Source organism: Coccinella septempunctata, chromosome 3, assembly GCF_907165205.1.
Source record: "Coccinella septempunctata chromosome 3, icCocSept1.1, whole genome shotgun sequence".
Classification (NCBI taxonomy): Eukaryota; Metazoa; Arthropoda; class Insecta; order Coleoptera; family Coccinellidae; genus Coccinella; species Coccinella septempunctata.
Genome location: NC_058191.1, coordinates 40,516,923 through 40,544,204, shown reverse-complemented (window position 1 = coordinate 40,544,204; position 27,282 = coordinate 40,516,923). Strand labels below are relative to the sequence as shown.

The 27,282-nt window shown below is 39.0% G+C and overlaps 1 protein-coding gene across 1 annotated transcript; it reads left to right on the top strand.

Moving 5' to 3' along the window:
• Positions 1-83: 83 nt before the first annotated feature.
• Positions 84-27,049, top strand: LOC123309437 (G1/S-specific cyclin-D2-like). The gene is made up of 5 exons (XM_044892563.1): positions 84-126; positions 1,741-2,167; positions 2,372-2,587; positions 6,434-6,590; positions 25,844-27,049. The coding sequence occupies exons 2-5, from the start codon at positions 1,970-1,972 to the stop codon at positions 26,128-26,130; spliced, it is 858 nt and encodes a 285-aa protein (XP_044748498.1). The 5' UTR covers positions 84-126; positions 1,741-1,969; the 3' UTR covers positions 26,131-27,049.
• Positions 27,050-27,282: the final 233 nt, after the last annotated feature.

Genomic DNA, 27,282 nt, shown 5'->3' with positions numbered 1-27,282 from the left:
AAACATAAATATGTATCTATGTTCTAAGGTTTTGATGGGATTTTTTTGAAAAAAAGTGCGAAACGAAATGTTAGTGCAATATGTGTTGAGAGGGATCGCGTTATGAGGGATACAAACAGACGAAAGGTAATGTAAAGGCTATTTTTCAATATTTTTCAAGGGTATAGACAAAAATTGTATTATTATCCGGAGAACATTGAAAAAATACGAAATTATTGGGCCTACACCCAAAAAAAAAATGGAAAATTAAAACGAAAATCCATACTAGCTACTCATAATTGAATAAGCCTTGTGAAAAACTCCTTCAGATTGAAATTTTTGTCGTAAAAGCTGTATTTTTCGAATACTTTGCTTCAACAATTTGCCTGACAACTTTTGAAGTATCCTTCTTTGTAGTTTGTCAAACGCCCACAGTACCCACGTGAAAGCTAAACTGCCTGACTATCTGTAGCCCTTGTAAATCTAATTTTCTCTAGTTGTACCTACCTACATTCCATACAAAAAGGTATGTACTGATCCCTTTGCCTGTACCAACAAGATATTTTCCATATTTTCTAGAAGCGCAAAATGTTTCAATGAGAATTCTTGGAAGGACAGGCTATTACCTACTCATTCTGCGTAGCATCGATTTTAGGCTCAACTTACCTAACGTACCAAATGCTGCGTGAAGTACTTGTCTTCTAAGTAGCTTTCTAATTCTGAATTTCAAGTATAGGATCTGCTTATATTCCATCTTCAACGTTGGTACGAAAAATATGAACATAAAACTGAAAATTTCATGAATAAAAAAACGTTTTAATATGAATCATCGGTGCATTTCAAAAAATATTTCAAATAATGCATAAAAAATTCCATGAAAATTGGAATGTGTGTTTGCAAAAAAATATTTTTGGAACTGTGGATTTTCGTCTAGAGTTCTGCCCAAGTGCCAAAGAGGTTACTAAGTACATAACTGAGCTTCAACTTTTGTGCCTAATCAGCCAAAAATTTTCGAACTGCAAATTGAAATCTTTCAAATTTTAATATGTTTAATAATTGCTATAATGAAGTTATTCCTCCATTAGTCCATTAATTTGAAACATGTGGTTGGGATATGACAGAAATATTTTTCTGTAGTATTTGAACCAATCAAAATCTTCGATTTGACAATGTCACTAGGCAATCGAAAATTTCGGACGAAGTTCAATTACATTTTTTATTGAGAATAATAGGTATTTAAGATTCTGTGATCTACAAGAAGTATAGACTTTCCTGATTGATTCACCTATGTATTTCAATATTGTAAATTGAAATAATGAAAAATGAAATACTCAAAACTAATGCGTTTTTGAATTGTATAAATCTTATAATAACGTCTATGTCCGCTCTACAACAATATTAATAGCGGTAATAGCAATAAAAACAAAACCGGAAAATAATCAGATGGGGAGGCTGAATATTTCGAATTTTCATGAAATTCTCCAAAATTTGATTTCAAGTATCAAGAATAGTTGGCCAAGCTTTTATTTCCTCAATATTTGAATTCGTATAAAAACTTGCTTCCCCCATCCACATCCTGAATCATCTTACTATACCCAATCTGTGATTCTCCAAATAAAACTAGGATTAATGTTTTTGGGAAAAAGACATCTGCCACCCTTAACTCACAAAAAATAAAAATCTGTAAGTCCCGAAGACAGGTAGAAAGTACTGTTCGAGAAAGAGATAGAAGATGGTAAACAAAAACAAATGTTCCGTCAGCTTGCCAGGTGCCAAAGAGGAGCTTGGTCAGCAATGGGCATGCGTTCAGCTTTCTGCTCTCATATAAAACCGATGCCTGATCCCTCTTCTCGGTTTGTCAAATCCGCTTCGTGCAGAGTGCAGGTGTAGATAGCGCTGTGTTAACAGACTGCCGATCAGTTTGACAGCAAACGATCAACAAGTGCCCTCAGTTTTTGATTCTTGTGAATATTACCGATTCGCGTTCGAGATGGATCTTACATGTGCCGAACAAATCGAAGTGATGATACACGCTGAAAAGGACTTCCGTATTTTAAAAGATCCACGTGTGTTAGCCACTATGTATAATCAAGAGAGAAGATTCACCCCTCAATGTAATTATTTCCTCGAAGTTCAGACCGAAATTCAGCCCTTTATGAGACAGGTTGTAACGACTTGGATGCATGAGGTGAGTGTCAATATTCGTAATAACGTATTTCAATCAAATTAAATTTTTGAGGTTCACCGCGCAACTGTTATATTGTTGTTTTGGACGAAAATTGAAAATTTGAAATCACGTCAACTTTTCTATGGATGTTTATTTCTAATATCTGTGTATCACCTACAGAAATAACATTTCACTCTGTTGAATCCTTAAAATTCATTTCTACAGGTCTGCGAAGAGCAAATGTGCGAGGACCAAGTTTTCCCTCTGGCTGTCAACTGCATGGACAGATTCCTGTGTTTATGTCCTATCAAAAGACAACAACTTCAACTCCTTGGGGCCGTCTGTCTCCTCATAGCCTCAAAATTGAGGAGTACCAATTCATTTCCAATTGAAATTCTGTGTGCCTATACTGACTACAGTGTGTCCCATGCGAACATGGTGGTGAGTAAATTTTATTAATTTGGAATATGGATCTCGCTGTAACAATTTGATATTGAAGTTGAGGATATGCTGCTTTTCGCTCTGGGTTTGTGCAAACAGGGAATTGTACTACCTGGAGGCTGTCATTACATTATCATTAGTAGTAATGTACCTAGGGGTTGAAATGAATGTTGGGCTTAATGAACAGGAAAATGAATGTTCTCATTAGCAATGCTGCTGGTGAACTGTATCATTGTTAGTAATTATGGTTTTTCATTTGTTTGGAGTGAATTACTCAATACGTTCCCATAATTATCAAAAACACTTTTCTAGACTTGTGTATTCGTTATCTAAATTCATATTCAATAGTAGGGATTAGGGATAAGTTTTTCTTCAGGCCAAAAGCTTCAAAACTTTCAATTTTCCATCTAGTTTGAGATTGAAAAGAAAAATAGGGGAAAGCTGATTTAATTTTTTGATAGATGTTAGATTAGAACAAATTCCCATTTTTTGTGACGCGTTCGGTACCATGGATGTAAAATAATATATGTCTATGCTCTATACCTTAAAATCTGAACGTCACATTGACGAATGACAACTCTTATTTTAGTCGGGTAATTAAGTGGCCCTTTATCTCCCGACATATCGGCGCAACCTTATCGATATTCAGCAGGAACCAAACTACTCGAGTATGACAATCCTCCTCGTCAACTCCTGCTTTGCGGAAACTCGCAATCACGTCGTAATAGATGGAGAAGCGTGCCGGCGGCAGGTCAAGACATCGAGATCGTAAGATTATTTTTTTCCTGCCGGATGTGGGGATCGCTTTTGTCCACGAAAACGTCTCGAAGGAATTATCGTGACCGCGTCCAAATAATGGACTCCCCCGATTGGGGAGATGTCCTATCGAACATTTCCTCCGTTTTTCTTCTTCGTCGGGGCGCGCATAATTGGAAGGGTAACAACAATTCTGGAATTTAACAGTGACCGAAAGGAAGGAAATGCCCCTATCAATTTTAATTACAGTTCACGAGGTCGGTCCGGATTTGTGTTGAAACATGCCCGACACACGAGGGCGGTTTGTTTGCTGACGATTCATCTTCTCAAATAGAACTTGATACAAATATAGAGATGATTATTTTCAAGATAATTCGAATATAACATTCTGTGGTGGTAAAATTGTCACAGAATTCATAGAAATGTTTTGGCACGAGCATAGACATAGAGTCTATATGTCTATGGCAGCGAGTAACACAAATTACTCTTTGGTTTTGGGATATTTCTATGACATTTGACGTTATTTTCGGTGCACCGAATTATTTTTACACAGTGGTCAAAAAGAATAATACTGGGGATGAAGTGTCAAGTATTGCAATTGTTAGGAGGAAAGATAAGCTCATAAATCTCTTGAGCCAATTTTCCGATTCAACGGCTCGAAAAATTCGACGTAACTTCGTCGTTCGCTCATTCTTCTCCGGGTTCTTCGTTGGACAATCATAGAAAACACGTCTAGTCAGATAAAAGCGAAGGCATGATATATGTTAATGTCCAGAATGTAATTATTGAAAGGCTTGCGGCATCCCCTTGCAAAAATCCCGCATTAAGAGGGAGGTAGGACAATACAAATTGGAAACACAACTTTTACAATGTTCGAAGCTGTGGGAAATGAGGAGGAGCAAAGGTGGTCCTGACAATTTCCAATCGACCCTCTTGACACCGCTAAAGACTTATTGCCCGTCCTATCTATTCGAGTACCCTTCGGACGAAATAGAATAGCTCTAGACCAGAACTAGACGAGGGTGCTCGGGCAAGCAAACAATATGAATAATGAAGAAACCGCACGTAGTGCAAGAAATACGTTGATATTTGCCTCCAAGGCGGCGTCCTTGTCTTTTTGGGGTTTATCGCACAATGAAGCGTCTCTTCACGTAACGAGAACGAGTTTTTAATTAAATTTGCTTTGCGGACCGCCGTGTTACGATTCATAATAAAGGAATTTTCTATGCGGTGGAACAACCTCCAGCAGATCGTTGGACAAGAGGGCGAAATGAGCAAGTCACTTCAGATAACGTTGAACAAACAAAACATCATCCCATAATGCAAGGGCTGATGCGTTCCTACGAACGCATTATCAAGAATCGTTAATCTGTGGTTCTGACGAAGTTTAAATTGTCTGCATACTTAAATAAACGCGCTTAGTTGGAAAGTGTGATTTTACTTTCAGGGAATAACGAGTAAATTCTTTTTGCGGCTTGTATATTCATATAAATAACAGAAAATGATTATTCATAACATAATTTTTCTATATTCGATTCATAGACATAGAGATATGTATATGATTCGATTAATATAAAACCACAGATTTATTCAACTTGACGTTGTCACCAACATAATTTTCTCATCATTCTATGATTCTAATTTCGATAAAACCACTGAATGAGTTATTGCGCTTCACAGAATTTTATCTGTCGAATCTTTACCGATTTAGCATCGAAGTCGTTTTCCACTTCTACCCCTATCGATGGATAGGGACTTCCGCATCATTCCAAGTGACTGATCCCAGGTTGGTCCGAACCGGACTTCCTGGTACCTGAGTCGAGAAGAATCTTCCCCGATTCCTCACGGATAAATGCAAATTTTTAACGGCGATCCTTTGTCGCGTCGGGCTTAGACAAATGGATCGGAAGAAAGATCCCCGTTCAACGGTTCCCACAGGGCGAAACAAACGGAATCGGAAGGTGCGCACCTACCCGAAACGAATATCCTAGGTTATTAAAAAGTTGCTCCAGATAGACGTGTGAGAAACGCTACCCTCCCATTGTCGTACGAAAATTCCGATACGGGACCCTTCTTGAGGGAAGACAGCGAGTGGGGTAACCGTGTTACGGAGGGTCCCAAAAAGAACCGGAAAGGTTACGGGGCTTCCCATAATTGTACAAATTTTCATTGTGCAATTGTGAACTCCCGTAGGGGGAAAATACAACTTGACAAACCTAGCGTTTAGTCTGAATGCATAAACATCGAATTATAGTCTTTATTAGAGGTTTTTATAATAACGTCTGCGAGTCCAGGATGTAGAATCTAGTTATGGGACTTAGCGTAAGACAGGATTTTGAAAAAGTCTAATAGAACAGGAAGATATAGATCTAAGTTACACGTGTAGAATGAGTTTTTGTCCCTCAACCTTTACTACATTCCCATGATGAACATTCATGTTACTCATCGTCTGAAAATACGATTAGATAAAATTTTGATACTCTCGACCGGCATATGTGAACGCATCCACAAATCGAGCACCTGTACATAGAAATCAGTAACATACACGAATATCTATGGAGCATCACATTCATCATAGAAAACCTAATGTCGTTCGATAGAACGTACCCCCACGCTCCTTTTCAGTGATTGACGCTGTTCATAGAAATTAAATAAGTCATCGAGGCCTGTCAGAATTGAATGTCAGTGGCATCGATGACATAAAATGAGAAATAAGAACCAAACGTAGGGGAATAAATATCGGGCTTTTATTCCATGCAGGTAGCGAGGAAGCGGGTAAGGAAGGTAGGACTTTTCCAGTTCCCACGAATTTCAGGACCTGTCGCTATTTTCGATTGTCGAAATTAACGCAATAACCAGGATAGGTACGTGAGGTTAGAATGGGTTATTGTAAACTTGTTTCGTCACCTTTTGTCGGTGGGATTTTCTATAACCGATCCATTTCGGCCTATTATATTTCTATGAACCTTGTGATTGGGACCAGGTTCTGTAGCATTAAATGATTGATGGAAGTGTCAAACTTCGATGCATTATATGCATATTCTGCAACTAACCCCGATAATATGTTTTGAATTTTGTGTTTTTTTTCAGGCTTGGGAATTGTTGGTCCTGTCGAAATTGAAGTGGAACGTTGCATCGATCACGGGTTTCGATTACATCGACCAAATAATCGAGATGTTCCCATGGGGATCCGAAAGTAATCTTCTGCATCGACATGCTCGTACATTGGTGTCCATCTCGTATACAGGTACGTAACACCTATAATTTTCGTGAAATAATTACATAGCAAAAATCTGTAGGGGTTGGTCAACCCTCTCTTAATCGACGCAACTGCGGCAATTGCACTGACCGATCTATAAATAATGACCGCTTATTGTGTGAAATTGCGTATGTGAAGTGGACAAATACGAGTTGTTGGTTTGACAGCTGTGAAACTATTTGGTCGCCCCAGCGACAGCTGGAGATCATTCCAGTCGATAATCTAACATGAGGAAGTACTATAGGCAAACTATTATTATACGGACTTATCAGTGTCCGATAAGGGGACGTAGGAAATGGCGAGGCTATGATATTTTGGCAATTACACCAAGGGTGCCAGTACTGGAATGTTTTTTCTTGAGACGTCTTGCACCCCTCATTATCGAACCGTTATCGGGACTGCTTGTTACGATGGTATCGGCGTTTTTTTGGAGCTCATGTATTTGCATTTCTTCTCTATGGTTTCGTAAAGATCGGCGCGTTGAAACGTTCAATTATTGGACACCCCTGGTCGATTTTTTCTTCTTCTTATAGTCCCCTCTGGTTACAAGATTATGACAGATTCATTTATTTATTTCTTCAAGAGAATGCTTCAGGCAAACTTTAGTTTCACGTGTCATATTAGGGGATACAAAAAACGGCAAGGCTATGATATACAGCAGGGTTTTTTTTCAAGACATCTTGTGTACTCCCCAATCTTGAACCGTTGTCGAAACCGATCATTAGATTATACGGCTGTTTCATTCAGGTTCAGGTATTAGCATATCATAGCTCAGTTAAAAAAAAAAGCTCTATAAAAACTAGTGTTGGAACATTTAATCAGTCGAACCCCTGGTTGGGTTATTCCTTTCATAGATTTTTGTTGAAACTTTTTTTCGTCGTGAAATGCTTCAACCGAACTAGGCATGAGAATCTGCAATATGATTAGGTTATAACATTATCTATGCCTGGCTGTTCGGATTTGTTCTTTTATTTCCAATAAATATGGGGATATCTCACAAATAATGAACTGTTCAATCAATATTACCTAAAATAATGATGCAATACAAATTGAATGATGTCAAATAAACATCATAGAAGAATAATTTTGTATGATTCGGAGCATAGATGTAACATACATTGACACATCGGGACTTTCAACATTTTCTTCTTCTTGGAATCACAATCCGTGAAACGATAACGAACAAAATTCGCAAAGGTTATCGAGACTTTTCCATATGTCCATTTCCATCACGAGCAACTATTTTTGCCAGATGACGATTTGCGTGGCAGTTCATTATCGGTTTCTTCGAATTTATAAGACGCCCAGTGTCGTGTTACAGAAATCAAAGTTGTGCTCCTCTCTCGAGAGGTTGACGTACCGTCCGATTGATAAAACTCCCTCGTCTTATCTCTCGCAGGAGGATGACGTGATGCAGCACGACAAACGTCTAGATTCATTCAAACATCGTTCGTACGAATTCTATGGAAGCGATCGTGTGATTCAGCATTCCGTTTTGTTCTGAGTCGTTTGTTCATGATAAATTTCGGACGATGAAAGATCGCGTAATTGAAATGGCAATTTCCATACCTTCATAACCTTAATGAGCGAAAATATTTATTTGTTTTGTTGTTTTCTCTATTATCTACTCTTTATCTCTGTCGAAAATTTCGAGTTCATCTATTCATTGGATGAGTTTAGAAACTTCTCTTTCATTCATTGACGTTCATAAATTATTGACACTATCACAAAACCATAGAACGGCTCAGTGCTCAGTGGTTGTTCTGTGATAAAACCATAGAACGCCTCTATGGATGTTCCGTGACAAAACCATAGAACGACTCACTAATTGTTCTGTGACTAAACCATAGAACGACTCACTAATTGTTCTGTGACTAAACCATAGAACGACTCAGTGATTGTTCTGTGACTTAACCATAGAACGACCTAGTTATTATTAAACATGAACCGCACAGAAAGAATTGAAATAAATGCCTTTCCAGTGATGGAATATTTCTAGTATACGTTCAATTCGAACACGTGTGCAGCCTGTTTTTCGCGTTGCACATTGCAGCAGTCGAAAATCCTGCATATCGCGTCCTGCAAACCAGTATCGCGACGACGACGCCTTGTCGTGTCGTCGCCCCACGTAGCAGTAGGTTACACCCCGTCTATTGTGACGACGCGAGGTGAACTGGATTCCCCGCAGAAATTTGCGTACAAAACCGGCCGGGCAGATGCCGGCGCGATGATCATTATTATGACGGTCCAGGTGTTTGCTGCTGCTGCAGCAGGATCCGCCTGACACATGTCGCACGGACCTTTAAATTTCGACCTTTGTTTACACGCGAAATCCTGCGGAGATTGCACGCGCCTTCGGGCGTACTAGATCGACCGAGGACAGATCCACCTGCCCTCTAATGGGCGATTTCATTTTCTCGATCTGTTAATGATAGACTACCACTGAATGTGGTAGAAAAATATTCGGCAATATTCTGTTAACGAAAAAGAAGCGTTGCTCAACTATAAGACTCGCTTCAAGTGTCATTGGCATCGATACAGTTCTTGAACGTCCAAACGCAGCTTGATATGTATCTGGATAGAAAAGAACACTTGAAGGCTGAGAGATCCATCATGATGGAATTAATTTGATGAATACTGAAGTCGAAAACTATATACTCTTTGCTTTATAGGTTGAATCAGTGCTACCCACTTCTGTCTGTGATCGGTTCTAACCTCACAGTGTCAAACTGACGTTTACCTATATTTATCAGAAATGTCAGGCGAGTTTATTCTGTGATTGTGGATTTGTTCACATTTGCATCGGTTTACCTCAATTTTCTCGGATTTTTTTTGGTCTTTTCAGGTCTGGCTCTACTGTTTAAAGTGTTACCTTGGTACGGTCTGATTATTCGACTTTCGTTGGTCCAATAGAGCTATTTCCCGACGCTCTAAATCAGCTGATTTTCCCGCCTCGACCCGAATTCATTGAAAGTTTCGACCTCCAAACCCCCATCAGGAATTTTTTCGACGTTTAGAAAAGTTTCAGATCGAAGTTGTTGTTCACAATTTGAGGCCGCAACCCTTCGATGTTCAGCCGCGCGCGCTACAACACTTCATTTGTTTCAAGCTCCCGTTCGGCCCTTGGCGATAACTCGGCTATTTGGATAGATGGTGACTTATTGGATCACCTGGCTCGCCGGGTATTGTGTGTCGGAATTATCGACTGCCGTCCACTTCGAAATCATTAAATGGGGGAGGTGGACCCCGTTAAACGTGCCACGTGCCAATCTTGGCAACAGATGGTCGATCGTTTGAAAAAATGCTCGAAAATTTTAACCACATAGGAAGGGGTGCGGTCCAGTTTGGAGTTTGGACGATAGGTCGGTGGTTTGCCGATCCGGAAAGTGCGGATACGCTGGACTACGGATATAGAGCACTTGTAGAGAGTATTTTTCTTCGATTAATAGTTGGGCCAGACCAGTGCCCAGTTGTGCGATTTTATCTCTCCTCAATCTTATGCTCAAACTATTTTTTTATTACATAAACGATCCACTTAGGCTAGTTCTGAATACGGAGAGTACCGTGGATCAATGGAGTGCACAATGAGGTTCATTGATAAGGCACTTGAAGGCCTAAGAAGTCAAGGCTATGGTGGAAGAGAATTCCATGGTTTGGGTACACTAGGTAGGGCGTTTTTAATGCAATAAGTACAGATTGAACATTCAATTGGTAGAATAGTAGACATACAGGTTTAGTGTCTTCGACTCGTACTTATATTTCAACAGAAGATTCCAGAAGTTGAAAGGAAAACTTTTGTCCTTTGGTTTCTCGAATGGAATGATTTTCAGAATATACACTGTGAGTCTTTGACTCTTAAAATATTTCAACAGTAGATTTTTGAGGACAAAAGAAATACTTTGGCCTGATGAAAAGATTTAGCCATTTTAAGTTTTCATAATGATCTGTGCCACCCCTGGAAAAACAGAATTAACTTCAAAATAACTAGCTGAATCTGTGAATCTACACATCTGTGGATCTTGTTGTATTCAGCCAACCCAATTTGTACCCAATTCACCAAATTTCACAGATATGTTCTTATTATAAAATTATTCGAAAACGGCAAATTATACTAGAAAATATGAAGAATATGTACTTTTACAAAACGTTCAAATATTCGTTAAATAGCATCCAACTTAGTTTCAAGGGTCGGGTTCCTTGAATTTTTAGTATTTTTATGGTACGTAATGGTCATAATGAGAAATCTGGAAGACGTGGGTGATATCTTGTGTTCGATAAAGATTAATCAAATAAATGGAAAACTATATTCCGAAATTAATTTCATTCGATAAAACCGTTTGCGAGAGAACTAAAAATAATTTTTTTTATGGTTTTTCAATAGCCTGTATCTCAAGAACCGAGCCAATTCGGAAAAAATGCTAAATGAAGAAAGTGTTTCTTTTGACCTCAAGAATCTATTGTTAAAATATTCGTACGACTCAAAAACTCATCCTGTAGTTTGTGATTGATGAACAGAAAATACCACCCACATCTTCCAGTTTATTCATTATGACCATTGCATGCCATAAGAATACCAAAAATTAAAACAACCCAACTCTTGAAAGAAAATAATGAAAATTCGACCATTTTGTAAAATTTCTTTCTTCATATTTTCTCTCATATCGCCCAGTTTTCGAGTAATTTAATATTCAAAAATAAAAAATATCTCTGAATTTCGTAAAATTTGATACTTCGACCTAATGCAACTCTGTTTAAAAGAACCACAGATGTGTTGTGTCACAGATTTAGCTAGTTATTCTGAAGATACTTTTGTTTTTCCAAGGGTGGAACAGCTCATTATGAAAAATTACAAGAGCCATATCTTTTTATCAAGGTCTATTCGAAAAAAATGGCTAGGGAAAAGTGTTTCTCTCCACTTTAAGAATCAACTGTTAAAATATGTGTTGAATCGACAAAAACTGTCGGCATTCCCGAAGAATCGATTTTACGACTACTCATACGGGTTTAGATTGGGACGCCGCGTATACCTCAACAGCCAGAATCTCGCAGGTGTATAAAACGAGCACGCAATATAGCCGCCCTTAACGACATTCGACGCATATACGCGAGGGATGCCTTCAACGGTGACCAGAAGTCTCCGAGGGGGTTGTACCGGTAAAACAGCTTGAACGTCTGCTGCACAAGAAAGCACCCTAGTAGCCCCTAGGGGCGCTGGAGAAGTCTTGGGTCCCCCGAGCACAATGGCTACGGGACAATAAATACACAATCACAATCGAAGGTAGCGAGAAAATAAGGGACCCCGAGATTTTTTTTGCACAATGAAGCTTCGAGACCTCAGCCACCCCGAGATTAGCTCCTGGCACGGCCATGAGACGGGGCATTATAAGAAGCGCGATGGGGCAGCTGTGTAAGTGGCGTTGGCATTGGTGCAATGGCCAAGTAAACTTTCTTTCACGGCTTACCTAATAATATAGGTATAATACCTGCAATCTTGCATACAAAGGTCAACCGGAAAACGCAGTAGGCACAAACAGAAGATTGGGGGCATTCTTTAATTATTTACTTATATTATAAATACTTAGGGGTCGACAAGACAAGAATTCTCGTCTTGATGACAAACTTCTTGTCTTTTCCCGAGAAAAAGTCGAGAAATTTAAGAAAATCTTCGCGCAGTTGCACTTTTTACCAGGTTTAGTTGAGTGAGGTTATTATTACCCAGAAAATACAAAAAGAAGGCTCAATAGGGGATCGAAAATACTTGGCTCCCTTTGGTATCTCCACACGCCACGTCACACAAGCTCATACTGGCGTAATTATCACATAATCAGGCAGAGCAATTTAAATAATAACGTTTTGGCACAAAAGTTGTAGTTATTTTAAATTATCTTCTTTTTAACTTTACCTATTTCTATTGTCTATCGATACGCCACTGCTAACGGGCCAAGTTCTGTCAATTGAACTTGACTTTGCCATCTTCTACGTCATCACCCTTCTAATCGGTTTTGAACTGAATTGCAACTTTTTTCTATACCTACTCTTGATTATCACAAAGTGTCAGTCTTATTTTACCATAAGTGACATTGACTCCTCAGTGAACAGAACGTCTGCTGAGCCATTTGGCTTCGATTCTGTCTCAGAATATTCACTAATAAACAATAGAGAGAAACGTTAGTTTTAGTAAAAATATAAAATGATGAGTGAAACTGAAGCCACTTCGACTAATGCTAGTGAAAATGATAAATCTGAATCTCTGCTGAAGCGGCAGTAAAAGTAAAAAGCTGCAGCATTCACCTATGCTAGATAGTGGTAGGTACTAGTGGCAATAGAGGTAAATTCCATGGGTGTAAATGGTCAATTGAGGGTAGTTGACAGGTTCAGTTCAGCAGTGTCCGATTTTTTCTATTTTGGTTAGCAATGATGAAAGTTGGAACGTTTCAGTGGTTCTTGGTAATAATGGACCCTTGAGTCGAAAAGTGTTATCATTTTGCCTAAATGTCTTGCAATTTTGGGCTTAAAGTTGTCGGGAACGATTAGGTTTGAAAAATTGACAGAAAGCTCCAAGTGTCGGGGAAGAAAAGCTAGGAATTTGAATTCTCAGCTAGCTGTTTGTTCTAAATGTCTCAGTAGAGTTTCTTTCTGTTCTTTCAATCCAACTAAAGTTCAATCCAACATTAGGCAGTAGTGAGGTTCACACATGGAGAGGCTTTTCATGAGAATCGTATCACTAGAAATAAGAAGAATGTCAAGAAAATACTATGTATCTCAGAAATTATTCTCGAAAAGATGCTCAAATTTCGCATTTCAAAGCCAAGAAGTAGTTTAACTTGATTCTTGGAAATACATATCAGGAAAACGATGTTAATGTAGAGGCCAAGCAAAGTTGAATAGTTCAGTATTCTGACGAATGAAGATGCTGTTTACGAAGCTCCCGACTTCACGCAAGCCATGTCCTCATTTTTTTTCTCCTTTAGCAAACTGCATCTTCACAACAGTCGTTTCGGGTCGGTTGAACTGTCTGCGCTTTTCTAAAGACATTCGGGGATTACCTGACGCGCAACCTTCGTCTGGGCACATCAACCCTCCCCGATATGCATACTCTTTTACATAATGCATCCCAGACTCTCCAAAAACCCCGTCTGGCGACGCTCATTGAATCGCGCGAGATGCATACGGACCCCTCCGGGCACCGGGGAACACCTGGAGATCTCGTGTCGCGTCTTGAGGAACGCTCTCGCGGACAATACCGTCTGACAGGGGGATGCGCGTATACCCCCGACCGACCCAGACGTCAACTTAGCGGCCGCGATACCGATCCAGCCCAAGGCGTGCGTGCCCTTGATTCGCAAACCACCCGGTGACGTCCGAGGATCATCTGGGTGAGACAAAGATGCTGTGTTCAGTCTTCTTCCGGAGACCTTGGGAGTCTTCCCGGATACAGCGACGGTTCGATGCTGGGTGAAGGTGAAGGGTTCAAGGGCGGGTTGTTGTTGGCTGAATTACGAATTGGAAACGATTCGAAACGAAGAAGTTATGAAATTAGCGACATGGTTTATAGTTTGTTAAGGGGGTTATATTTCACTGCGCCCTGTACAGCACTCCCCCCAGCTTCAGAGTCTGAAAGGACTTCAAGGAAGCTGAGTCCTCAGTCCTCGTATAATTTCCCCATCCATGACTTTCCTTGCACAGGCTTGCAATGACGAGGCAATCTGTAACCTGGAGAACAAGGGTTGATATGCCCATTCTCATCATATGGCTGCTTAAAGCGACAATGTCCTATGAGGAAGCCAATGAGGAGTCGTAACTTATTATACTCAGATCCAAACAGTTCTTGGATCTCGCAGTTCTGAAAGTCCAGAAGGAATGAGATTTTTCCAAAATGATTCTCTTTTGGTTTCTCTCCTGTCCAGAAACTCTTTCTTATAGGTGCATTTTTCCGTACCACAGAAAGGCTCTGAAACCACTAACCGGCGAGTGAGTTGACCTGATTTCTTTTGATTCCACAGCCACAAGGAAACCAGATAGAGACCTGGTTGTTCTTGCCTATTTCATTAAGTTTCTTTCGGCTTTTTGCAAATGACATAGGAGTTCAGTGCTTTGATAGAGGCTTGACTATCAGATTTCGATTGTTTTCGATTGTATTTCTGCCTTGTAGTGGGGATCAATCATACGCATGATCCCCAGTTCAATGATATTGTAAATTAATGTAAGAGGACAGTAAATAAAGAGATACAAAACACAACATGGCGCTGCGAACAGGATCGCTATAAATTAATCGAAATAATTAAAAAAAAGAGTGAAGTATCAATCAATCCAATAATGTCTGGTAGTGTATTACCAAAATTGAATTTAAATCAAGGCAATCCTGCCGAACAATGGACCGAGTGGTTAAGGAGCTTCGAAATCTACCTAATCGCTACGGAAACGAATAAGAAAGAAGAAAATATCCAAATAGCACAATTGCTTCATTTTGCCGGACCAGAGTTGCAGAAAATTTATAGAAATAGAAAACAGATCATCCAACTCAATGTTTTACAACAATTTTTGTATACGATTTTTATTTCCTTCAGAATCAAGCATCAAAAGTGAAGGTTCAGAATCCACCAATCGTGGATTTAAGGGGTTTCATTGCACTGCGAGCTCTGGGTCTGTTGTGCCCCTATCAGAGTCATTCTCGCTAAAACACTGACTATTTCATACGAACGCGTTCATCATATTTATTATCTATAGTTCACGTCAATTTGGACATGAGAAAAATTGCTGCAAAATGGATCCCCAAATGTTTGAATGTTGACCAAAAGAGTGCAAGGGTAGAAACATCGCGTTCGATCTGTGCACGATTTGAAAACGATGTAGACTTCTTAAACCGAATTGTTACTATGGATGAGACTTGGGTACATTCCTACGATCCAGAAACAAAGCAACAATCGATGGAATGGCGACACTTTGGTTCTCCAAGACCTAAGTAGTTTCGTGTCCAAAAATCTGCTGAAAAAGTTCTTGCTTCAGTTTTTTGGGATTGCCATGGAGTAATCATGATTGATTTTTTGGATAAGGGTAGAACAATAACCAGAGATTACTATTCGACATGACTGACCACACTACTGGAAAAAAATTAAAGAGAAGAGACGCGGAAAGCTATCCAAAGGTGTTTTGTTCTTGCAGGACAACGCTCCTGCACACAAATCTCATGTTGCCATGCAAAAAATTCGTGATTTAAGGTTTGAATTACTAGAACACCCCCCTTATTCGCCAGATTTGGCTCCATCCGACTATAATCTCTTTCCTCAACTGAAAAACAGTTTAAAATGTCGTAAATTTTCTTCCAACGAGGAGGTAATAAAAGCTGCGGAGGTCTGGTTTGCAGAGCAAGAAGAAACATTTTATTTGAAAGGTCTAGAGACGTTGCAGGTTCGCTGTAATGGATGTATCCAATTAAGAGGAGGATACGTTGAGTAATAAAATATTTTTAATCCGACCCAAGAAGATTCTGCTAGTGTGTTTGTTTTTTGGTTTTTTCTTTCTGCTGAAACTCTTCCTTTTTGGTACATTTTTCTTCACCACAGAAAGGATAACTAAATGTTCAATTTCAAGATGAGGACCTTAAATAGGAGCATTCATGAATTGAAGAGAAGGGTTCAATTTTGGCTGATTCTGATGTTGTTTTTCCCTTATAGTAAGTCATATTGGTTTCTTCTTCAATATTTGATGGTAATCTATTAAATTAAATAGCTAACACATCTGTAGCAGGCTCGATAACCCACAGTGGTGGGTAAGATTAGGGTGCGATTAGAATCGTACAGTAAGGAGTAGTGTTTTTGAACTCGTTACTGATTAAATTCATTTCATTGTCGTTTTTCGAGGCAAATCTTAATACAACCCCACTTTCTTCAGATCAAGAAAGCACCCCCCTAGAAATATATGAACAATATTGTCCTGCTTGATAAGGATTATTGTTCGAAGATCCTTCCCGAAATCCAACAAAGCCCTAGTACAGTATCCGATCAAAGATCGCAGCATCTGCCGCATTTCCATTATTCCCGAAACGTCTTGGACACGCAACCCTACGTCCCAAGTCAAATAAATCACCAACGAAATTTCCTCGCAAGAATGACTACATCTTCGGGTGATAATGGTAAGAAAGGGACGGGGAAAAGTCGAGCAGATGTTACTCAATCGAAATCACAGCGGACCATTGGGATCGAAGAGTCCCTTACTCCTAACTTCAACTGTTGAACTTGGCGCGGGGCGCTTTACGCCCTTCTTACGTACGAAGGTTCTGAATTTAGGTAAGAATTCGATTCACGGGAATTATCCGGTGTATTGTTAGAGGAAGGAACCATTGTTGTTTTGGGTACCGGGGGTAGACCAGGGTTTTCGAGAAAAATGGGGAGTTTGCACAACCGTCAGACCGTTTAAAAGTGAGGATCTTGAAAGAAATTATGAAGAATGGGAAAAAAGAATATTTTTCGCCCAAATTTGGAAAGAAATGTCATAGAGCCCTCCTGAAACATGTATGTTCTTTTACTGTTGCTCAATAAGGAGTATAATCAGGATCATAATGAGAATACTACAGGAACAACCCTTTATTATTGTTCAAAGAGTATTGTATATGGAGAAGACATCACAATTGAAATTATAAGAAACCATCGATGTGGTCGAAACAGGAATGGAAGAAAGCCATGGGGGCACGTCACAAACTGTGCACCTGGCGAATAAGTTAAGGACCTCGGATCAAGGATCGACCATGAAGAGACAATAATTTAGAACGACGTATGTGCCGGACGAAGGCCAGGTTTGACCCTCTACCAACGATCGGGCAATTTTAGGAATGGGGTTTTTGACCCAGTTCCAATTTTAACATTGTTCCCTTTTTAATAGGCGAAATCCGCTCGAAAGTTCAGGAGTTATGGGCTGTGAAATTTGTTGTTCGATACTGGACAAAAATATATCTCCGATCAAGTTAAGAATTAGCTATACTCCATTCACTTTTATTTTAGCACTCGGTTGGCCATGGAAATTTGACATATTTCACTCTGTATAGTAGGAAAATGTGGGGTTATGAAGCTTGTCAAAACATTTTTGGGTTTTAAATCAACGCTATGTTGCCCGTTCTACGTAAGAGTTTCTGTTGTTACGTATTTTATCACAATGTCGAATCTCTTCGGAAAATATGTGACGAACATAATTGAAGTTTATACAAACTGATTGAAGGCATACCAAATCCAGTTATTTGCATGGAAAATACAAGAGATCAGTATAATATCATAATATGCACTAGCTTGAGGAGAGTTGATGTTCGTTATCTTCTTTGGCTCAAGTTTGATAACGTTTCATCAGTTGTAGATTTCAAAAATATTAACCCGAAGATGAAATGCATATGATGCAGTGGTTGGGAATGGGTATCTCCCGAAGGAATTAAGGGATAATTTAAGAAAGTTAAATTCTTCAACAAAAATCATCTTGCATCAATATAAGTAAAAGGAATTAAAGGAAGTTTCAAGTCAAGATGAACTTCACCTTTCACATGAATAAACAATAAACAGGACAACTGGCGCGTCTTATTTGTGACTGTTCATCTTAATACATTGATAGATTGATATAATAATAATAATTAGGTATTTATTGGTACATTAAGACATTTACAACGTATAGGACAAGTCAAAGGTAAAATAGAAAAATTAATTTTCGGGAATTTATTCTACGATGAAATTCATCGAAAATCCTGTAGTAAACTTTTCGCATTAATTCACTCAAACATAACAGTCTCAAATGCCACCACTTTTTTGGGTCTCCCAATAGAAGGAAATTCTTTGTCATCCTCTTCATTCACAATCTTTCTGATTGTGAAAATATTCAGCTGAAATATAAGTCGTTTAGATTCAGATGAAACATTATATAAATTCTCTTACATTGAATATGTTCGCTACCGTCTGACGTATTGTGGATTTTAGAATATCAGGGTATAACTATTTGAATGAACGGACCTGAATTCTAAATAGCACTTCCTGAAACCCTGTTTCTTTTTTCAATCACTTTCGGCATTTTCGTAATAAAAATTGGTATTAGTTGTGGCAACGGCGTTATGACATTAACGACATTTCATGAGTGCCAACCTTACTCTGTTCTAGTTACAAAAACTTGAGAAAATTATTTCATGGCCAACCGACTGCTAAAATAAATGTGAATGGAGTATATCTCTGAAGTCACTCGTTGAAAAGGTGCTTTCCTTCTATAGGACAAACAATAATTTTCTTTAGTCTGCTAAAATTAGCCACGAAATTTTTTTTCACTTTCACGCTCGAACTAAAGTCGAAGCGATGAGCCGTAACAACCTCCATCGTCGGCATTTTCGTGAGTCACGACGCCGGTCGAATACCGACGCCCACGCAACCGAATTGACGCCAATTAACCCGCGCCGAGTCATCGGTCACGGTCGGCGATAACGCGACACGGAAATCGGGGTGTTTTATCGTAAATGTCCGGCGCGAACTTGTCCGTAGTCAGGTGTCAGTCCCGAAACACCCCAAAATGCCCGCGGGCGGATCCAGATGCGTCCGTTTCGAACAGGAGGCAGCTGGACGCAGGCCGCCGCGCCGACCCGGTACGCGTTCGATTGAATAATTTTAATTTCTCGTAGTTTCGTACGTATAGGATCGTAATCTGGGCGCGTTACGCGGTGGCTTTGTTTACCATACAGGTGTTTTCGCCTGTTGGTCGTTCCGAGATATGCGTGGAGATTCCGGGTAGAGCAACACGAATTTTATGCGTACGGTAGACCCAGGAGAACGATGAAAAAATCCCTTCGTCATGTTCAGATTGTTGAACAGACCGAATGAAATATCGTAAAACTGATAGATATTCCAGAAAATGTGAATTTGTTGAAGTGATTTAGTTAGAATCCTTCATCCACGATCAATGCATCATAAATCACTCGTGATTAATTAATCATTATTAACTGATCGTCTATGAAACGTTCATTCATCAAATGTGATTTGTGGGTCATCATTCACTGGTCTATCAGACTTCGTGGTAGGAATCCCAGATAGAGGCTCTCAACATAGATATATGTACAGGGTGTCCCAGCTAGAGGGTCTCGGAAACCGGAAGAACTGAAGCAAAACAGATTGCACCCTTCTGAGTTGTTTTTCAGAGAATGGTGGGAACCTTAACCTACCGTGGTCCTTCGTTTTTGAATTATAAGCAAAAATTCAAGGTTTCAAAGATTCTCAAAAATTCTCATAACTTTTTCTCGTCTTTGAAGATATAGAGCTCTGAAAATCTGTCTGCAGTGTGTCTGGGTCTGTAGAAGACTCAGTTTCAGATCTGTTACTTCGAAGACAAAAAGGTTATTAGAACGTCGAATTCTAAATCTTTACTAATACCTCAAAAACGAAGGATTATAGTGGGCTATTATAGTTTGGGACACCCTGCATACAGGGTGAGTCTGTGACTCGTATAAATACTTTAACAGTAGATTCTTGACGTCAAAAAAAAACATTTTTTTCGATTCGGCTCTGATAAAAAGTTATAGCCATTCATAATGAGCTCTGCCACCATTGGAAAAACAAAATTACCTTCTGAATAACTAGCTAAATCTGTGACACTACACATCTGTGGAACTCTAGAACAGAGATGTATTCGGTCAAAGTACCCAATTGTTCGAATTTCACAGATATTTTCTATTTTTGATCTTTAATTAAATTACTCAAAAATACTCGAGAAAAATGAAGAATACTGTTATATTCATTAGATATCGTCCAACTGAGTTTCAAGAGTTGGGTTCTTTGAATTTTTGGTGTTTTTATAATACGTAATGGTCATAATGAGAAAACTGGAAGACGTGGGTGATATCTTGTGTTCCAAAAAGATTAATCTAGTAAATAAAAAACTATATTCCGAAATTCAATTCATTCGATAAAATCGTTTATGAGATCAAACTAAAAATAACATTTTTTTATGGGTTTTCAACAGCCTGTAGCTTTTAAACCGAGACGATTCGGAAAAAATGGTATAAGAAAAAAGTGTTTCTTTTGACCCCAATAATCTATCGTTAAAACATTCGTACTAGTCAAAAACTCACCCTGTAGATTTTTGTACACGATGCATAAAGTGATCATAAATCACTTGTATCTAAGCAGGAACTGCTTGGTGAAATAGGCCTGCCTTTTTCCTGCTGGTTCTACTTGAAAAAAAAATGACATGGCTTTATTGACGAAGTGATTTCTTCATTGTATACCAATGCTTAAACGCTCCAGCATCTCGTATAAAAAATTTCGAAGGAAGTCGTAAGTTAGACGTTCGTCTCAATTTACCAGGAAAACATCGTGTAACAACCCCTCGATCGTTCTCCCGATAACACCATAATGGCCGCGGTAATATATTCCGAAGATTGACCGATCCAAATTAGAAGATACGCGTCCTTCTTTCATCTGCCTTAACTGTGCCACCACCGCCACCGGTCACCAAGGGTGGAGAGGTTGAAGGACTGGGAACATATGCGCCGCGTGTAAGTTGGCCGGGGCAGGTGTGTCGGTGCCTTGACTATTTTTTTTTTGCCTTCCACGTCGATTTCTTACCCATCCAAACCTGTTGCTACACCTCGTCCATTACCCTCGTTCCTTCCCCTGACAATGGTCCGCTATTTTTCTTCTATCCGAGCGTAGTTTGACCCCGAGCGGTGGTTGACTCGGGGGCTGTGGGATACGATGACCCCCGGATACCCACAGGGCTTTCTAGGAACAGCTTGCCCCGGCTAATATGGGAATATGGGAAAGTACGATTGTCCTAGATTTAATCTAGGCGAAGGACCTAGGGAAAACGTTTGGTTCATGAGGGTATGGGGGTTTTTTCTCGTTGGATCTGGATGTTGTTTGATGTGAATGTATGGTGGAGAGAAGGTAGATTATAGGGGAAAGAGGAAAAAGTCCTTAGCTATGGAATAATTTCGATAACAAGAAACTAATGGGAAATAAGAAAATCTTGAACGACCTATGGATATTCAATGAAAACTTTTGATTAGTTTGAGTCTATCAAACTATACTCTCTTTAACATCTTGACGTCTTGGGCGTCGTTTAAAAATCAGGGTGGTATTGAGAGTAAATTTCGACCCAGAGACGTAAAAGTCTCTGCACTTAACGAAGATATTTTGTTGTTTATTTTTTATTTTCTTGGTTTAATCGAGAAAATTGAGAAAATAATTGCATCCATTTCTAATGCTGATCCATTTGCCCTGAATTTTAGTTTTTCTACGTTATATTTAAACAGGTTTGGGCATAAGTCTGGCATAAAATTAATATTTCTTCATCTAGTGACTCAAAATGAAAAAGCTTAAGACCGTCAATTGGTATTTCATTAACCTAGTTTTCTGGCAATGAAATTGAGTATTTTTCTTCAAACCCTCAGCCACAAACCCATCTGGTTCCGGGAAATTTATACCATATGTTGGAAAGATCACAGAAAATGGAATTCCACCATAATCTTTAAGCATCAATTTGAAATAATCGAGAACACGCTCCTTTTCTGGGGCTACATTGCCTTTAGGCTAATTATTTCCAATTATAAACCTTCGAAAAAGAAATTGAAATGGTCTCTGATACTATCCTCGTTCTTGGTAGATTTCAAAAACGAATTTGCAATTTCCCCTTACTCTTACTTCTGGTCATGAATTGATGAAATCTAATAAGAAAATCGAACTCTCTCTGACAGTAGTCCTCCAAACTTTCGCTCTAATCTACTACTTGCAATTTGATCCAGGGAAAGTTTGATAATCTACAAATTGGTGGATGCGCCATTTCAGCATTGGTCGGAAATTATCTTCATTTATGATGATAAACCTCTGGAATCGGTTTTGAAGTGACAAACTGCAACCTCTCCTGGAATTGTCAAGATTTATTATGTTCTGAGACATGTAGATTAAGAATTAACCCACTTAAAATAAGTGAATTAAATTAGGGGCAAAAACAGACAAAATTCCTCTCCTCTCGTGCCTCTAATCCACCTGAAATTGTGAAAATTGGCCTAACAAACACATAGAAACCAATTCTCTGGGAGATGCTTGGAATTGGTTCATAAAATATGCGAAATTTCGAGTATTTGGATCAGTATTAGACAAGGGATGCCTTGTTGGCCCTGAATAATCAATAAATTCATAAAATGGACGTGTATAATCAACTTTTTAACAATATGCTTCAATTTTTGAAAGTAATAATTAGGTTATAACTGATAGGAGTTACGAATAATTCAATCTATATCAAGGTTTCGTTGCTAAATAAGATGATAATGAAGTATAATTTATCTTCATAAAACACCTTGTGCTCTAATTTGGGTCATTTGTTCAGATACATATTTTTTTTCCACGATTAAAAACCCGCAGACATAAGACGTAGTAGCTGCCACCTCCCGCAGTCTGGTCTCGCTCAGACGGCAGATGGTACTTGATCCTCGAGATCGAGATTTCACGTAACATCCGCGAGATCCTCGTGAGAGAGAGAGCGTCCCGTAGCATCGCGGCCGATGATGACGCCGAACGCAAGGTGTTTTCTAGTTGCGGAAGAAAGAGTGAAGGCTACCTGCCTTATGTCGTCCACCTGCCCTTACGGCAATTATTGTTTTAAGTCGACTCTTCCACGATTACCCTCTGACATGAACTCCTATATCGAAGAAAGACTCCTTGCGGTTAACAGCCTTTTTTTTCTTCAAACTCCCCCGTTAGAATTAGTCACGGATCGACGCCGACGTCGTTATACGTACTTACCGATCGGTGATAACGTATGGTTGATGGAAAAATGTACGTTTTGTCCTAATAATTATTCGTTGGAAGAACATACGTGGTTTCCATCCTCTGACATACGAAAATAGGAGAAAAGGCCTGGGAATTAACCTACATTATTTTTGTGGCTCCATGAACAGTGAAGAGAGACATATGGAAACTCTAAGCATTGAGCCACAGCCCTCTTAGGGCTGTGACTGAGCGAAGGTTCGAAAAGATATGCAGGAGCACGTGTTGAGGAGTATAGAGGTGCTTTCAATAGTTTATCTCAGTGCTGAGCCCTTCTTCGTAGAACAATTTTGAATAAATGGGCAAAATTGGTGATACTTGAACTATAACTTTTTAACCCAACGAGATAGAAGAAAATGAATGTGGCATTAATGTCATCTTTTTTCGAGAAACTAATAATGCCATCAACTGCATTCCTCTATCTTCTTTTGTTTTTGAGTTATAGGCCAAAATTTAAATTTGGGCGATTTCAACTTTGGTCATTATCTGCGTTTCTGTTTGCGCTAGGATGTTTTTTGTTATCTAAAAAGTATAGATGGAAGCTATGTTAAATTTACATAGATGACGAGGAATAGTAAGTTTGTGGCTTGAGGACAGGGCAAATGAAATCTATCCTTTTTGAAGTGCCCATTTGCCCTGTCCTCAAGCCACAAACTTACTATTCCAATTTCATGCAAGGACGCGAAGAAGACAATATGGCATAGATGACAAGCCTAAAAATCGTTATTTCGAAATGAATTTGCATCGTCGTTTCACTGTAGAATTTTGGTTACGAAGAGGATAATTGCTACGTGTAAAAAACGTAGAATCGACGTTAGTCGATAACGTTGCTTTGAAACAAGGATGAAACGTTTTTGTAACGTTTTTTCTACGTATTTTTGCTTTCCGGTAGGATTTTGCTGTTCGTCTAGTTGTTTCTAAGTGGTGCCTAATAGAGGACAGCTCCAAAGGACTATTTACATTTTGTTCAGCATCCTCATTGAATTTGTAGTTTGTGTTGTTGAAGTTCTGAGCTCTACAAGTGGAGTCCGACAAGCTTTTTAGGTGTAAAAACATTTTGAGTCATGGATCCAGCCTACTTAGCTACTTAGCGGTTTTGTCATGGCTTGTAAACTATTTCCGTTTCGTTTCATTTCCCTCAGCTACTCGATCCTCATAGATTTCACGAAACCATTTCTTGTGCGTTTCGTTCGGCGGTTGATAACAATGTCACTTCCGTTCCCATCGCGAAGGGGGTGGATCTGCTTGAAGAACCCATCGAAATCGTCGATGATTACCCCCCAACCGATCGAAATAATTAGGTCCTTGTTGAGATCCTTCGGGAAGGAAGCGCCCGTTGATACTTGCCGACGTTACGCCGTTTCAAGTTGAATAATGACCTGTATCGCATACCTAATTTCACTTAAGACCCAACAGTCCCCGCCAACTGTTACTGCAACCTCGTTTTCTTTGAAATGATGCGTGAGGGTGAATTTTTCTTTTTCGGTAAACCGTAAGCCGATCTGTTGTCCCAAGGATGCGCATCCGAGCGAGACGCCACTCGTAGACGTTTGGCGCGTGTCCGATGAGCGCCCTCAAAAAGTGTCAAGATGTTCATTTCCGTTGTCTAATTTATTATACGGAATTCTGATGATAACGGCTCGTGCCCCCATTCGCCAACATATGGGCGAAAGGAAGATGCTATCTTCAAGACGGCCAAACTGCCTTCTAATTGGTTTCCCTCGACTGGAAGGGTTGTTTTGGTTTGCGCGTGGCCTAAATACGCACCCTGTCGGTTGGCGTAAGATATTAACATATTCAAAGTACCCCTGAAGAATAAGTCGTTACGACAAGGAAAAAAGTTACTCCTTTTATTGATTCAACTAGTAGGCCGAAAGATCCATCTGTACTAACTGATTTGCCTTGAACGACAATAATAAAATAAATCATAATCAATAACCATAAATATCTATATAAAAAACAATACTTTTCTCTCTGTGAGTCGAATCTCTGTACTACCAAAGATTCCTCTCTGGTACTACCCACCCCTGTATGGGAGCTAACCTCTCTTCTTGTTTTTGCTTGAAACGTCAGGCGTCAGTATCATGCGGTGATCATAGATTTGTTCACACGTATTCTCTCAACGTCAAAAAAGATTTTTCAACGATTTTTTATACGACCAACGACGATGATAACCGATTATGCTCTCTCAAGGACGGCGCAGACATGGGCGTAACATTCTGCTGGGCACCTACGATTGAATATCTCTAGTGACGTGCCATTTTCGCATCTCTCAAGGTTTTTGTTCGATTAAAACGGATTTTATATCATTTTTGTCAGGGGAAGCAACATAAAGATTGCATGATTATGATAGATGGTTCTACGGACATATTTTAAAGATGATATTTTATTTGGTCTTCATATTTCGTTTTTTATTCATTCGATATGTATAAGACTCAACTAATAGAATTTTTCTTGTTACAGATTCCAAACTCATAAGGACCCCACCGTCCCTGATTGCAGCAGCTTGCCTCACATCGGCCATCCGTGGCTTGAGGCTAAGATCTACGAACCAGGCAGTCAACGATATATGCAGAATTGCCGCAGTAAGTCCGGCCAGCTTAGACACGTACGTGAGAATAGTGGACGAGGCAGTGGAAAGGAGCGTGCCAAGATCGCCCCCGTCCTCGCCAGAGCCCAAAATACAGGGCTACGAGAGCCCACAACACGGACCCAACACGCCGACAGAGGTCGAGAACATATACTTTTAAAAATCCGGAGTCGCCTTTGAATGTTGAATATTCGAAAATTGTTTGTGTTATCTTGTTTATATGTTTATAATCACGGATTTTATTCGCGTTTTTCTGTTATTGGTATGGAATATAGCCTAATTTTATAGCTGCGATCGAAAATTTGGATTGTTTTAACTTTATTGCTTCAATCAGCAATGCATTCTCATAAATGTCCAAAGAAATAATTGTACTTAAGACTGGACAAATCCAATGATCTCTTTTATGCCAGAAAAAGGTTTGTCGTATTTTTATTGTATTTAGCGTGTACCATCGAAAAATGATCTCATTTATTAGGTTATGTAAAATCGAAACAATTGAGAACAGGTTCTGTTGTTTCCCCATCGAATATGTAATAGTTAATAGCTCTAACTACCAGTACAATTGACTAGATTCGGCCAAATTTTTTATACCCTGCGCCAGTATTTTACCATTGCAACCAAAAATTTACCGACTTCATCTTATGGATCTCAAGGAAATGTTGAAATAAAATAAAAGGCGGATCAGTACGATTGGTTCGATTTTTTTTTAATGTTAGTAAGTAATCAGCTGTGATGTAATAGAATTAAACCACAAAAATTCCAAATTTTCTCCAAGTTTTTACGGATTTTAAGATTGTTTCAGAATTCATTTTTGGTGTGAATGTGTTTTGGTTAATGGTTTGTTATCTAGTCTTTAGATAAATATTAAGTTTTAAATTAAGAAACTTGTACATAGAAAGAAGAAGTTGAATCTCTTGTGTCTTGAACTTTTTCTTCATTTTTAAGTATTTATTACCATTTAGTATTTATTTTGTAAAACCAAAGCTGTTCATTTTTAGTACTTTCAAGGATATTTATTTTGTTTTAGACTTAGTCTGTTTGGACTGTATATACTATTTTTAGTAAAGATTTTGATAAAATATTCTCTTTTCTTATGAAATCTTGACTCAAGTGAGTTCTATCCATTCCCAATTCTTTCTAAAGCAACAATTAGTTGGTGTTAATTCATGTTTGAAAAACTGCAAGTATCAATGTGGCCTTCTGAGTTACTGATGTTTTCCAGATTGAAATGGATGAAAATATGTAAGCTTTAAGGGAATTCACATTTGAAAAATCTCTTCATGTCTAAGCTTTGTCAATAAGCTCCAGATTC

What these genes read in the sequence shown, in the direction of transcription:
- LOC123309437 (XM_044892563.1), top strand. Translation starts at nt 1,970, where the DNA reads ATGGATCTTACATGTGCCGAACAAATCGAAGTGATGATACACGCTGAA. An exon ending in TAACGACTTGGATGCATGAG is followed by an intron (nt 2,168 to 2,371) that starts GTGAGTGTCAAT and finishes TCATTTCTACAG; the next exon opens with GTCTGCGAAGAGCAAATGTG. An exon ending in GGTGTCCATCTCGTATACAG is followed by an intron (nt 6,591 to 25,843) that starts GTACGTAACACC and finishes TTCTTGTTACAG; the next exon opens with ATTCCAAACTCATAAGGACC.